This window comes from Dromiciops gliroides, chromosome 2 (assembly GCF_019393635.1).
Source record: "Dromiciops gliroides isolate mDroGli1 chromosome 2, mDroGli1.pri, whole genome shotgun sequence".
Lineage (NCBI taxonomy): Eukaryota > Metazoa > Chordata > Mammalia > Microbiotheria > Microbiotheriidae > Dromiciops > Dromiciops gliroides.
Genome location: NC_057862.1, coordinates 269,119,690 through 269,132,489, shown reverse-complemented (window position 1 = coordinate 269,132,489; position 12,800 = coordinate 269,119,690). Strand labels below are relative to the sequence as shown.

Here is a 12,800-nt window from a genome sequence, read left to right as displayed (position 1 = left end):
ACCGTCAAAGGTATTTGAGTAATAGAATGACATGGTAAGATCACTATTTTAGGAGTATCCATTTAGCAGTTTGGAGAGGGGAGAGACTGTAATTATGAAGACCAAATTGAAGGCTTGTTTCACTAGTCTAGGTGGAGAGGAGGTTGGATACAAGAGATGTAAAGTGGCATCAGCAAAACTTGGAGTGACATAGAAGGAAGAGTCAAGGATGACTGAGATTGCAAACCTGGGTTCTTAGAATGATAATCCTTAATGTTCTTAAAAGAAATAGAGGGGCAGTTAGGTGGCACAGTGAATAGAACACTGGCCCTGGAGTCAGGAGGATCTGAGTTCAAATCTGGCCTCAGACACTTAACACTTACTAGCTGTGTGACCCCGGGCAAGTCACTTAACCCCAATTGCCTCACCAAAAAAAGAAAAGAAAAGAAATAGAGAAGTTTGCAGGACAAGTGGGTTCGGAGCAAAATATGAGTTCTGTTTTAGACTTGTTAAATACATGTGAGAAGAGATAATTGAAATAATGTTGTCATTGTCTTGGAGTAGGTGGGAGGGATGATTCAGGTGTAAAGGGATTTTTTTTTCTTGGCCAACTTTTTTTCTCTTAGAAGAAAATTAATAACTGACATTAAATTTTTCAAAGCACTTAAACATATTCTTATTTAATCTTCATGACAGCCTGGTGAACCAGGTACTACATTTTTTTTGGGGGGGGGGGTGAGGCAATTGGGGTTAAGTGACTTGCCCAAGGTCACACATCTAGTGGCACTACATTTTTGTCACCATTTTATAGATGAGAAAACTAAGGCTTACAGAGATTGTGATTTTTCTAGAATTGCACAATTAGTAAGCATTAAATTAAATTTGAACCTGGGTCTTTTGGATTCCAAGTGCAGCCCTTTTTCCCTACTAATTATTGGTGCAGATGTCACTGCAGTGTTAAGTCACAGAAGAGAATATTGAAGGTTATTAATGTGGGATGACCTTAAACTCAGTGAAATAAAAGTTTAGTGGGGTAAGGGTGGATGGAGATTTGAAGAGAGGAGAAAAAGCACAGTGAGGGCCTAGCATAGGTTATGTAGCAGAAGTGGAGATAGGGACCAAACCTGTTTTTTCATAGGTTTAGAGACTTCTTGGGTGAAAAGAAATTCCCTCTACCAATTCAGGTCAGGAACTTCTCTGTAACTTACAATCTCAAGAAGTTGACTAGTACAGTGGTTCTTGCATTGTAGTTGTCCAGGGAGCTAAGGTGGTTCCTAAGACCCTTTCAGGGGTCCTTAAGGTCAAAACTATTTTCATAATACCACTGAGACATTTTAATTTCTAATATGGTAAAAGTCTAATTTGGTATTTTATTTTCCTGAATTACATGTAAAAACAATTTAAAAATCCATTAAAAAAAACTTTACCAAATTCTCTTCCTCCCCCTCCCCCCTCTTTGAGAAGGCAAGCAATTCTATATAGGTTATACATGTGTAGTCATGTAAAACATTTCCATGTTAGTCATGTTGTGAAAGAAAAGACAAAACCTCAAGAAAATTAAAGTAAAAAAATATTATGCTTCAATCTATTCTCAGACAGCAACACTTCTTTCTCTGGGGATAGATAGCATTTTTCATCATAAGTCCTTCAGAGTTGTCTTGTATCGTTGTATTGTTGAGAATAGCTAAGTCATTCACAGCTGATCCTCCCTCTTACAATATTTTTTTTACTTTGTACACAGTACATTTCACTTTGCATCAGCTCATGTAAGTCTTTGGATTTTTCTGAAAGCATCCTGCTCATCATTTCTTATAGTACAATAGTATTCCATCATAATCACATACCACAATTTGTTTAGCCATTCCCCAGTTGATGAACATCCATTCAGTCTCCAGTTCTTTCCCATAATATGGTAAAAAGTCTGTAGATATTAACCACACAAACAAAAGTTCTTTGTGGGGCCCTCAATCATTTTCAAGAGTGTAAAAGTGGTCCTGAGACCTAAAAGTTTGTGAACTGATGGTCTTTCACATTGGGAGGTTAAGTGACTGAGGCAGTGTCACTCAGCTAGTATGAATCAGAGGGGAGGCTTGAGCCTGGATTTTCCTGGCTTTTGAGTCTAGCTGTATACTACTACAAACATGTTGCTTTTCTTAGCAATAAGTGTAGAGTGGTTGAAATCACATGAATGGGAATGGAAATATTGGATGATGGGGGTTACCCTGAGTTGAAGTTTAGTAGGTCAGGAATGGCAATGAGTAAAGGCTGTAGGGCAAATGGACAAAGAATAAAGAATTTTAAGATAGCTATCAAATCACATGAAAAGATAAGTATTAAATGAATGTTCTCTTTGCAGGATTGATTTTAAAGAAACTCCTTCACACAGGAAACTCCTTAAAGGTATATAAAATGTATTTCTTTTAGTAGAATGACTTTTAAAAACTTTTTCAGATTTACTTTGTGACAGAAGAGATGTGCACTTGTGTTTTTCTATGCAAAATACTCTTCTGTCTTTGTAGAATATACCTGCACTCATATTTAATTCTGGTGTGTAAAATATTTGAAACAAGCATGTGTTTCCTACTTTATTCCCTTTCCCTTCAGTTTTTATTTTCTTAAAGGGTGATGAAAATGTAGCAGCATCCCCTTCAATATTCAGATGCTACTTTTTTCCCCCCAAGATGGCCAAGTCCCTTAAATGCATTTGTAAACTGGAACTACACTGTCTATTAAGGATATGTCTCCATTCTGGACCTTGTCTAGAAGAAAAACATTTTTCAGTAACATTTAAAAGCAACAAAATTGCTTTTCTCCTTACTGCATTCACTTTGAAATAGAAATGGCAGTAACAGCACTCTACTAGTTTTCACTTTTCTGATTTGCCACTTAGTTTTGTGCTTTATTTGTGGAAGCTACTACCTGTTGTAGGGAAGGTGATTTCACTTGATTACCTAGTGGTTATACTTCCAGTTGTACTGACCCAGAGTTAAGTGCAGTGGAAAGATATAACCTCCTTCATCACCTTTTTGTTGTCAGCTAAGCCATAATAGTGATGGTGGTGGTAATGACAACAATAACAACAATAATAAAAATAGGAACTGACATTTATGTAGTTCTTTAAGGCTTGCAGAGTTTACCAAACATACTTTTATTTGATAAGACAACTCTGTGAAGGAGGTACTATAGATCCTATTATTTACACATTATATAGATAAATAAATAAACTAAGGCTTAGAGAGGTGAGATAACCTCACCTAGTATCTGAGTCAGGATTTGAACCTAGATTTTCATTTTTCCAACTTCAGCACAATTTCTACTTACCGTTCTATTTCTGATAGCAAATGAAACTGTGGTAATATTTGATCTACTGTTCCTGGGTAAGAGAGAACCTCATTGAGTTCAGCGCATATTAACTGCCTACTATGTGCAAAAAAGCACTAGTGAGAATGTTCTGGTTATCAGAGAAAGGTTCTTTATATCTGATTTTGTCTTTTCTATCTTTGGCAAGAAGCCAGTGTTTTTTTTTATTTTGTTTTTTTATATTCTTGCTCTCTGGCTCAATCATGATGAGAGGGAGAGAGAAAAGAAACATCTGGCTTTTTGCTGTCATAGCTCTGGTTGTAGTGGTAAGAACCTAGAACCTTCTCTGGAATTGGTTACAATGGAATTAACTCATTTCTTGAAAGGATTTTCATTGTTTTTATCTTGGGGCAGTAGAGACAAATTAAGCCTCTTGCTTTATTAGTTCTTTAGACCATGAAATTTATACTCCTAGATCTAGTGTGGTAACAGTTATGATTTTTGGCAGATATTAATTTTTTTATTTCTTAGAGAACTTTGGTTTCAAAAGAAAAAAAAAGATCCTTATCCTATTTCTGTTTGGGTAAAAATTCTGTGTATTTAATTGTTTTGTGTTTTCAGATCAGGCGTGAAGGTGTCCGTCTCTTCTTGCTATGGTTACAAGCTCTTCAGAATAACTGTAGTAAAGAACAGCTCTGGATATTTTCTTGCTTAGTTCCTGGATTTGCTTCACCACTATCTGAATATGGACCTCGGACTTTAGATAATCTCATTAATCCCCCACTTAACCTTCAAGAAAGTAAGACTATAGGATCTTAATTAACAGCATATTCTTTTGTGTTGTGTTTTAAAATTTAGTAAGCATTCCAAATCCAGTTTAACGGTTCTGTGATTTCCCTTTATTATACTTATGTTTTACTTCTTTGGATATGTACAGATATATTTTTAAGCACTGTTTGCTTTTTGGAGGAGATATATGTTACAGAAAAGGAAATACAAATTTTTTTGGTAAATTAGGTGTTTTCTATTTTACTTTCATCATATTCTCATAAATGCTATGTTTTTATTTCTGATTGTTCAGTTGTTATTCTTCATACTTTAAATTTCTATAGCTATATGATTTTCTTCATTTCATTTTTAGAGAAAACCCTGGGTCATTTTTTATGTTACTTCCCTTCCTTTTTATTTTGTTTATTTTTATGTTTTTATATATGTATGTATATGTGTGGGAGTAAGGTGAGTTAAAAATCAGAATGCATTTGTAGTATAAAATTCTTAAAAAGGGGAAGAAAAGTATGTTTTTAATTAAAATACTATATTCTAGAATTATTAACATTTATATATAATTGCTTTCTTTACAAGGATAATAACTTATGCCACATTACCTGAAATTGCTTTATCTTCTGATCTTTCTATGCCTCACAAAGACATTGAGATGTTTAATATACAACTTAAAGTGTTTTAGGGTTGGAATTTGTGGCTGTTAAGTACCAATCTAGTCAGGTGACATGTAAATAATAATGAGTTCTTTATATTTGGGTAAATGCCATATACAGCTCTTTAGAAATGGGTTAGACTACTTATATGGTGATAAATTTTAATCCTTAGCTTATCCTGTTAAAGTATTTAAAATCTCCTTTAGATATATTTGGTGATAAGGAAAATACAACCGTCGTATTCAGTAGAGGTGCTAATTTCAGGTTGCTAACTTTGATTTGTAATGGGAAGTAGAATATATGTCAACTTTTATAATAGTCTCATCTTGAGTGAATTTTAAAAAATGAACTTAATCCAGATTTTGTTATTCTTTTTCATGAGCAGACTCCTTCCTTAATGGCATTTAAATGCTGGTTCAAAATGCTGTTTCAGTGTCTCTTATTAGTCACCTATCATTACCTCTTGTTGAATTGGTAAAGCTTTTAAATCTATTGGTCTTTTAGGATTCTGGTTTCACAATTTTTTTTTCAACTGTCAGAGTTTTGTTCAGCTCTCATTTTTTTTTTTCCTCTGAGAAATGGGCATTTTTCTTCAGGTTGCCATGTCTAATTCTAACTGGTTTATACCCAAATTGTGATATTGTAGAAAGAGTACTAGAAATAAATGTACCTGTATTCATATTTTCACTCTGTCACCTGTGTGACCTTTAGACAAGTCACTTAACTCTCTGGGCTTCATTTTTCTAATCTATATGATGAGGAGTTTGGATTAAATGACCTCCACAGTCCCCTGCAGCTCTAAATCTGGAATCCCAAATCCTAGATTAGGAAAGAAGGGAGAGAAATTGGATAAATAAAAGGATGATATACATCTTACTTTTAAGAATCTCTTTTTATTATTTTAAATTCACAAAAAGTTTCTGGGGGCAGTTTGGTGGCGTAGTGGATAAAGCACTAGCTCTGTATTCAGTAGGACCTGAGTTCAAATCCAGCCTCAGACACTTGACATTTACTAGCTGTGTGACCCTGGGCGAGTCACTTAAGCCTCATTGCCCCACCAAAAAAAAAAAGAAGAAGAAGAAAAAGTTTCCTAGGCAAGAATTCTCCAGTGAAATGAAGTAAAACCAGACACATTTTGAAAAAAATTAGGGTTGACAGACTGGATAAATCAGTGGAGAACAACTGGATGTTTACCTGTTTTTTCACCTACATTTAAGCCAGTCTTTATTTTTAATAAATAAAAGTATCTCTTTTTTTTCCCCAGAGTATGCTATACTTTTTTTTTCTCCCAGAAGGAAATAAAAGGTTACCCTTTTCCCTTACAGAGTTACACAGGACAAATAAGGTTCCACTAAAATCAAGATGATTTAATTTCTTATAAAAAGCACACAAAATAAATGATGATGTTAGAAGCAAAAAAGTAGTTACTATGAGTGTATGATTTGTAGTGATATTCAATAAAATGCATTTTCTCCTTTAAATTCAAAATAGGCCACTTAGGGAATATTTTATCCCTTCAAATAAACTGTTAGTTTATTCATATGAATGGGAAGAACACATTCATAATTTGCTTTTATTAACCACAGTCAAAATAACAAAAGTGGTATTAAAAATGATTTGCCAAATACATAGAATGCAACATGCTGAAGAAAGCTATTTTACCTGTCTTACACATATATGTATATATGTGCATGTGCTATATATATATGTGTGTATATAGACACATTAGCCCATATTGTTTATGCTGCCTCTTTAACTATAAACATAATATATAAATGCTATTTTATGGTGACTGAAGTCTGACTTTTGAGAATCTTTTTCTGCTAATTCTTATAAAATTAGTAGAAATCTTATCTTTCATAGAATTAGCAAGAAAAAAATGACATTGGTTGAGGCTCTTATGTCTTAAGAACCTTTGGAAGCGGGGCAGCTGGGTGGCACAGTGGATAAAGCACCGGCTCTGGAGTCAGGGGGACCTGAGTTCAAGTCTGGCCTCAGATAATTAACACTAGCTTTGTGACCCTGGGCAAGTCACTTAACCCCAATTGCCTCACCAGAAAAAAAAAAAGAACCTTGGGAAGCTCTTTGAGCCTTTTAGAGTTTTTAGGAGTTGTTTTTTGTTATTAAGTTTTAAGGACCTGGGTGAAGTGGGTAATGCATGTAAATGCTACATTTTATGGAAACTTATAGGTCTCTGAGAACTTTGTACAACTTCCCTTATTGAAGTAACAAATCCAGTGAGACTGTATTATGACTAAAATTTCTTCATTTCTTTTGGAGAGTAACTTGGATAATCATGCTTAGCATCAAATGGGAAGCAGAGAATCTCTAGGGTTTTATATAACACTGTATTTACCTAGAACAGTAATTCTCTCTCTCTCTCTTTTTTTTTTTTTTTTTACTGAGGCAATTGGGGTTAAGTGACTTGCCCAGGGTCACATAGCTAGTAAGTGTTAAGTGTCTGAGGCTGGATTTGAACTCAGGTACTCCTGACTCTAGGGCCGGTGTTCTATCCGCTGTGCCACCTAGCTGCCCCTAGAGCAGTAATTCTCAAAGTATGGTCCAGGTACCCTGGGGGCAGGGATTCCAGAGACCCTTTCAGGGGTTCCCAAGGCTTAAACTATTTTTATAATAATATTAAGACATTGTAATTTCCAGCATGGTAAACATAGATATAATAGGCATAAACAAAAACTTTTTGTGGGGTCCTCGACAACATTTAAGAATGTAAAGGGTTTGGGGGGGGGCAGCTAGGTGGTGCAGTGGTTAGAGCACCGGCCCTGGATTCAGGAGGACCTGAATTCAAATCCAGCCTCAGACACTTGACACTTACTAGCTGTGTGACCCTGGGCAAGTCACTTAACCCCCATTGCCTGGCAAAAATATATTTTAAAAAAAGAATGTAAAGGGTTCTTGAGAATCAAAAAGTTTGAGAACCATTCACTAGAATATCTTCTCCAAGGTAATATAGCTTACATTTACCTACTGCTTCTTTACTGTAAATCTGTGAGATAGACTGTGAAAGTATTATTATTCCACATTTTATATATCAGGAAACTCAGAATCATAATAGACATTGAATAACTTATTAAATATTCTATTACTAGTAAAAGTAACAGCTGAGACCTGAGCTCAAGTCTTCCAAATCCAAGTCCAAGTTCTTTCCATTATACCATACTGCTTGGTAATTATAAAGGTAAACACCCGAAACCAGTCAAATGTTTAGTATTTGGATTTTCTTTCTTGAAGAAATATTTTAAATCAATGAGATCCTTAAGTAGACTTACTGTCTTTACATTAATTTATTTAGAGTTGAGTCATGTATTTTTAGGATATTGCTATCCTGATTTGGAAGCTTCTTTTGTTTGTTGAAAATAAGATTTTTTCTTGTATCTTTGGTTATGAATACTAATCTCTTCTTTTATTTTTGTATAGCCCAAGTGACTATAGAAGAAATAACTCCTCTTGTCCCTCCACAATCAGGAGATAAAGGACAAGAAGACCTCACAAGCTATTTTCTAGAAGCACTTTTGAAATATATGGTTATTCAGGTACATTTTATCTTTTTAAACCTTTATTCTCCTTTTTACTGTCTTGTGTGGGTACATTTTTTCTTAAAATAATTCTACAAGATAATTTCTGCAATGATAGAGTATAACAATTTGGAGCCAGAAGGTGGTATGGAGGGAGAGAGCAAAGAAAGTTTTATGGAGGAAGTGATACCTGGGCCGAACCTCAAAGAATAGATTCTTAAAAGCTGGACACACACACGCACGCACACACACACGTACGTGTGCGCATGCAGATACACACATATACAGGTACAAACATATGCATTCACATATAATATATACATCTTTATGTACAATGCTGTTTCCTTTTATCAAACATAGATGTTATATATGTAAAGATATATGTATATATGTATGTGTGTATGCATATATATGTGTGTGTATCTATCTTTCTATCTATCTTATCTATCTGGTGTATAAATGAATATAGGTAGGAGATGAAATGCCAGGTACAAGGAAAACGCCAATAGTCCCATTTGGTGGGAGTAATCTGAAATAAGACTGGAAAGGTACCTTGGAACCAGACTGTAGGGGACTTTAAATGCTAGACTGATGAATTTTCATTTTATCCTAAAGAGAGTAGGTTGCCACTAAAGGCTTTTGAGTTAGGGGAGTAACGTGGTCAGTCTTGTATGTTAGAAAGCATATTTGGCTGGTGTTTGGAGAATGATTTGAAGAGGAGAGAGACTAGATGAGCAAGGAAACCAATATAGAATCTATTGCAGTAGTCCAGGTAAGAGATGTAAATCAAATGGAATATCATTGCTACGTATGTAATTATGAAAAAGATAGATTCAGAGAGACTTCTCTGAACTGATACAGAGTGTAATGAACAAAACTAGAACAATTCGTGCAATGACTAACATTATAAAGGAAAGCAATTTAGAATAACAGTGCAGTGACTAGCCATGACCATAAGAAAGAAATGATAAAACCTACTTTCAGCTTTTTGATAGAGATGTGATAGACTAGTATGAAGTATATATTTTAAGACATGGCAGATGTGTTGATTTGTTTCACTTGATTATATTTATTTGTTACAAGGGAGTTATTTGGGGGGGAAGATGAGGAGAGCAGGAGGAGAAAAAATGTAGGCTGATAATGATGTCCCCCCCAAAATAGAAGAAAAGAATGTCAATGAAAATATTAAAAAATGCATTGAAGATGAACTAAGAAAGAAAGCAGGACATTTAAAGAGACAGATAAGACAGCTTTGGAACTAAGGTGTTATCTTTGTTTATATACTTAAAATAAAACAAAACAGAACAAGCTATAGATATCAGACATTTGCAGTTTTATATGCAGCACTATTTTTCTTTTTTCTATATTTTTTATGTTTATACTTGGAGATGTTCATAATAATAAGAAACAAATTAAATTAAAGAGCATTAAAATGCAGAAAGAATATTTTCAGTGAAGTAGATGTTGCAGAAGTCAGAGTATAAAGTATTGAGAAGTGAGCTGAGTGTAGTTTGTAAAAAAAGAAAGTGAAAGGACTGGAGGAAGTGTTCTTAAGGATGAAAGAGGGAGGAGGAAGGAATTTACTATTTTTAAAATGAGGAGTCACAAGATTTTCATTCATGGAAATGATGGGGGTGGGGAATAAGGTTTTCACGAACCTCCCTTGAACCATGTAAGGGAAGTGGAAAGAAGAAAATAATATAGTATAGAAATACAATAAAAAACTTAGCTAGAACAGGGAAAGTGAAGTGAGCATTAAGTAAGAGAGCACATTTGGGAAGAGAATTTCCATAAACAAAACAAAATTCAGTTAGGATGGGCTGATTTTTTTATAAAAGAGAAAAGAGAGGGGCCCAGTAAGGCCTAAATGTGCAGGTGTATCTGGGCTGGGTAGAGAGGGTGAGGAAAGAGAACCTGGGATTAACAAATAACAAACACTAACTTCACTTCCTTCTTCTCTTCCCCCTTTTTTTTTTTCCTCTTAAACTGAATGGAAGGAGAAGGTAAAGAGAGGAAATATTATAGTGTAATATAATTGAGGGGAAAACAGCTCATGATTAGACCAGTAAATGTGAATAGGATGAACTTTACAACAAGGCAGTGGCAGAATACAACAACCCAGCAATTTGATTTTTAAACATGTTTCTTATAAGGTGTCATATAGTCTTAAAATGAGGGGTTGGAATAAAATCTGTTGTGACTTATTTGAATCCAAAAAAGTATAGTGACAGGCATGAGCCTGGAGAAAGGATCAGTAATGTCTGTGTTTAAGAAAAGTAATGAAACTACATTATACATAAAGATATCATACAATGAAATGATACATTTTTAAATTATAATTTTTATCACGAACTTATCAGTAATCAAAATCACAAATATATCCAGAACAAGAGATTTCTGTAAAAAATTGAACTGCTACATGTATTTTATTTAAATATATATGTATTAAATTGAATAGTGTAGCAACAAAATGGTTCTATTTGTGTCCCCTTCTATAATTTTGTTTTCTAATGTGCATTAAAAAAAATTTATCAATGTTCTGATTTTTTTCATGATTATTACTACTCATTAATTCACCTCCCACTATCCCTGATAAAAGTCCTATTTTACAGCACAACACCTTGTCTGAAATTATGTGCCTTATTTTACAATCTCTAATCTATTACTTCTTTGTCTAAAGAAGTATATTTCATTGATAATCTTTTGAAGTCACTGCTTTGGTCAGTTTTGAAGTCTTTAAAAGTAAATAATAAAGATATGCACCAAGTGTTATAGTCCCTGTTTGCTAAGTAGAAACTAACCAATCCAAAGGAAAAGTTAGACAAAAATAGTGATAGTTGGTGATTTCAATATGCCCCCTTTTAGACCTAGATAAATCTAACAGAAAAATTAGAAAAAGAAGAAATTAATAATCTCAGTAAAATATTAGAAAAATTAGACTTTTGGCAATTTTTGAATCATAAAGAGTGAGGCTGTTTTTCAGCTTTAAATGGTACCTTTGCAAACATTGACCATGTGAACTTACAGACCAATGTCACAGGGCAAAAATAATAAATACGTTTTTATAGTTCACAGTGCAATAAGGATTTAGACTAAGAATTTAAATCTGAAAAAAGGATTTATGCTTATGTGGAAACTAGGAAAACCAATTCTAAAGAAAGAGTGTTTTGAGCAACAAATTACAGAAACAAAAATAATGTTTGAAAATGATGAGATAATGAGTGAGCTCCCGAACTCATGACATGATTGCTCTAAAAAACATCCAAATAAGGTCATAGGAAAATACTCGGAGCAACAAAACTCACAGAAGATTGTGCTGAAATCATCTCTAACCAAGAACGTCTTGGAAGGTCAGAAGGAGGGAGCTGCTGTGCTGATACAGGAGTTGGGCCCAACCCCACAGTCACCCTGACACAGATCCAGTCTCACGAAGTCCTCACCAGAGAAGGAGACCCCCCCCCCAGAGCCTCTGAATCAGCTGAAGCACCAGTGTCATCTGGAACTAAGCTCACAGTCTGGTGAGTGGGCTGAGCCCTGGGCAGGGGAGAGACTACAGGGGTCTATGCTGGTGCTGAGGCAGAACTTGGATTTTATACCCCTACTGAGAACCATGTGGTAGGCTCGAGTAGAAGTGGCCCAGGTGGGGGAGGGGCACAGGCTCCTCGGAGCTAACAACTACAACACACAAACCTGATTGATTGGCAAGTTGGTCTGGGGTCATCTAAGGACCAGGGAACAGGCCAGGCGAGTGAAGAACCTGATTCTCCTTAAATCATACCACCTGGGACTTCTTAAGCTTGAGATATACTGCAGCCCAGAAACAGTGCCCCACTTTAAGGAGCTAAAAGTCTAGTAAAAAAAAAAGGCAAGATGAGCAGACAGAGAAAGGTGAGGACCATAGAAAGTTTCTTCAGTAACAAGGAAGACCAAGGGGCACCCTCAGAGGAAGATGTCAACATCAGGGCCCCTATATCTAAAGCTTCCAAGAAAAATATGAATTGGTCTCAGGCCATAGAGGTGTTCAAAAAGGACTTTGAAGATAAAGTTAGAGAGGTAGAGGAAAAAATGGAAAGAGAAATGAGGGAGATGCAGGAAAGACATGAGAAAAAAGTCAACAGCTTAAAAAGTCAAATTGGCCAAATGGAAAAGAAGGGAGCTTTCTGATGAAAATAATTGCCTAAAAATGAGGATTGAACAAGTGGAAGCCAGTGACTTTATGAGAAACCAAGACACAATAAAGCAAATCCAAATGAATAAAAAAAATAGAGGGCAATGTGAAATATCTTCTGGAAAAAACTGCTGACCTGGAAAATAGGTCCAGGAGAGATCATTTGAAAATTATTGGTCTACCTGAAAACCATGATCAAGGAAAGAGCTTAGACACCATCTTCCAAGATATTCTCAGGGAAAATTGCCCTGAAATTCTGGAAGAAGAAGCTAAAATAGAAATTGAAAGAATCCACTGATCACCTCCAGAAAGAGATCCCCAAACGAAAACTAGGAATATTATAGCCAAATTCCAGAGCTCTCAGGTCAAGGAGAAAATATTGCA

The 12,800-nt window shown here is 35.1% G+C and overlaps 1 protein-coding gene across 11 annotated transcripts in view; it reads left to right on the top strand.

Moving 5' to 3' along the window:
* RALGAPA1 (Ral GTPase activating protein catalytic subunit alpha 1) overlaps positions 1-12,800 on the top strand; it is a 304,015-nt gene that overhangs the window by 43,566 nt on the left and 247,649 nt on the right. For all 11 annotated transcript variants that reach the window (XM_043989575.1, XM_043989574.1, XM_043989567.1 and 8 more), the window contains exons 5-7: positions 2,336-2,379; positions 3,901-4,078; positions 8,151-8,266. In XM_043989575.1, the coding sequence (XP_043845510.1) occupies positions 2,336-2,379; positions 3,901-4,078; positions 8,151-8,266 (338 nt within the window). The remainder of the gene's footprint in view (positions 1-2,335; positions 2,380-3,900; positions 4,079-8,150; positions 8,267-12,800) is intronic.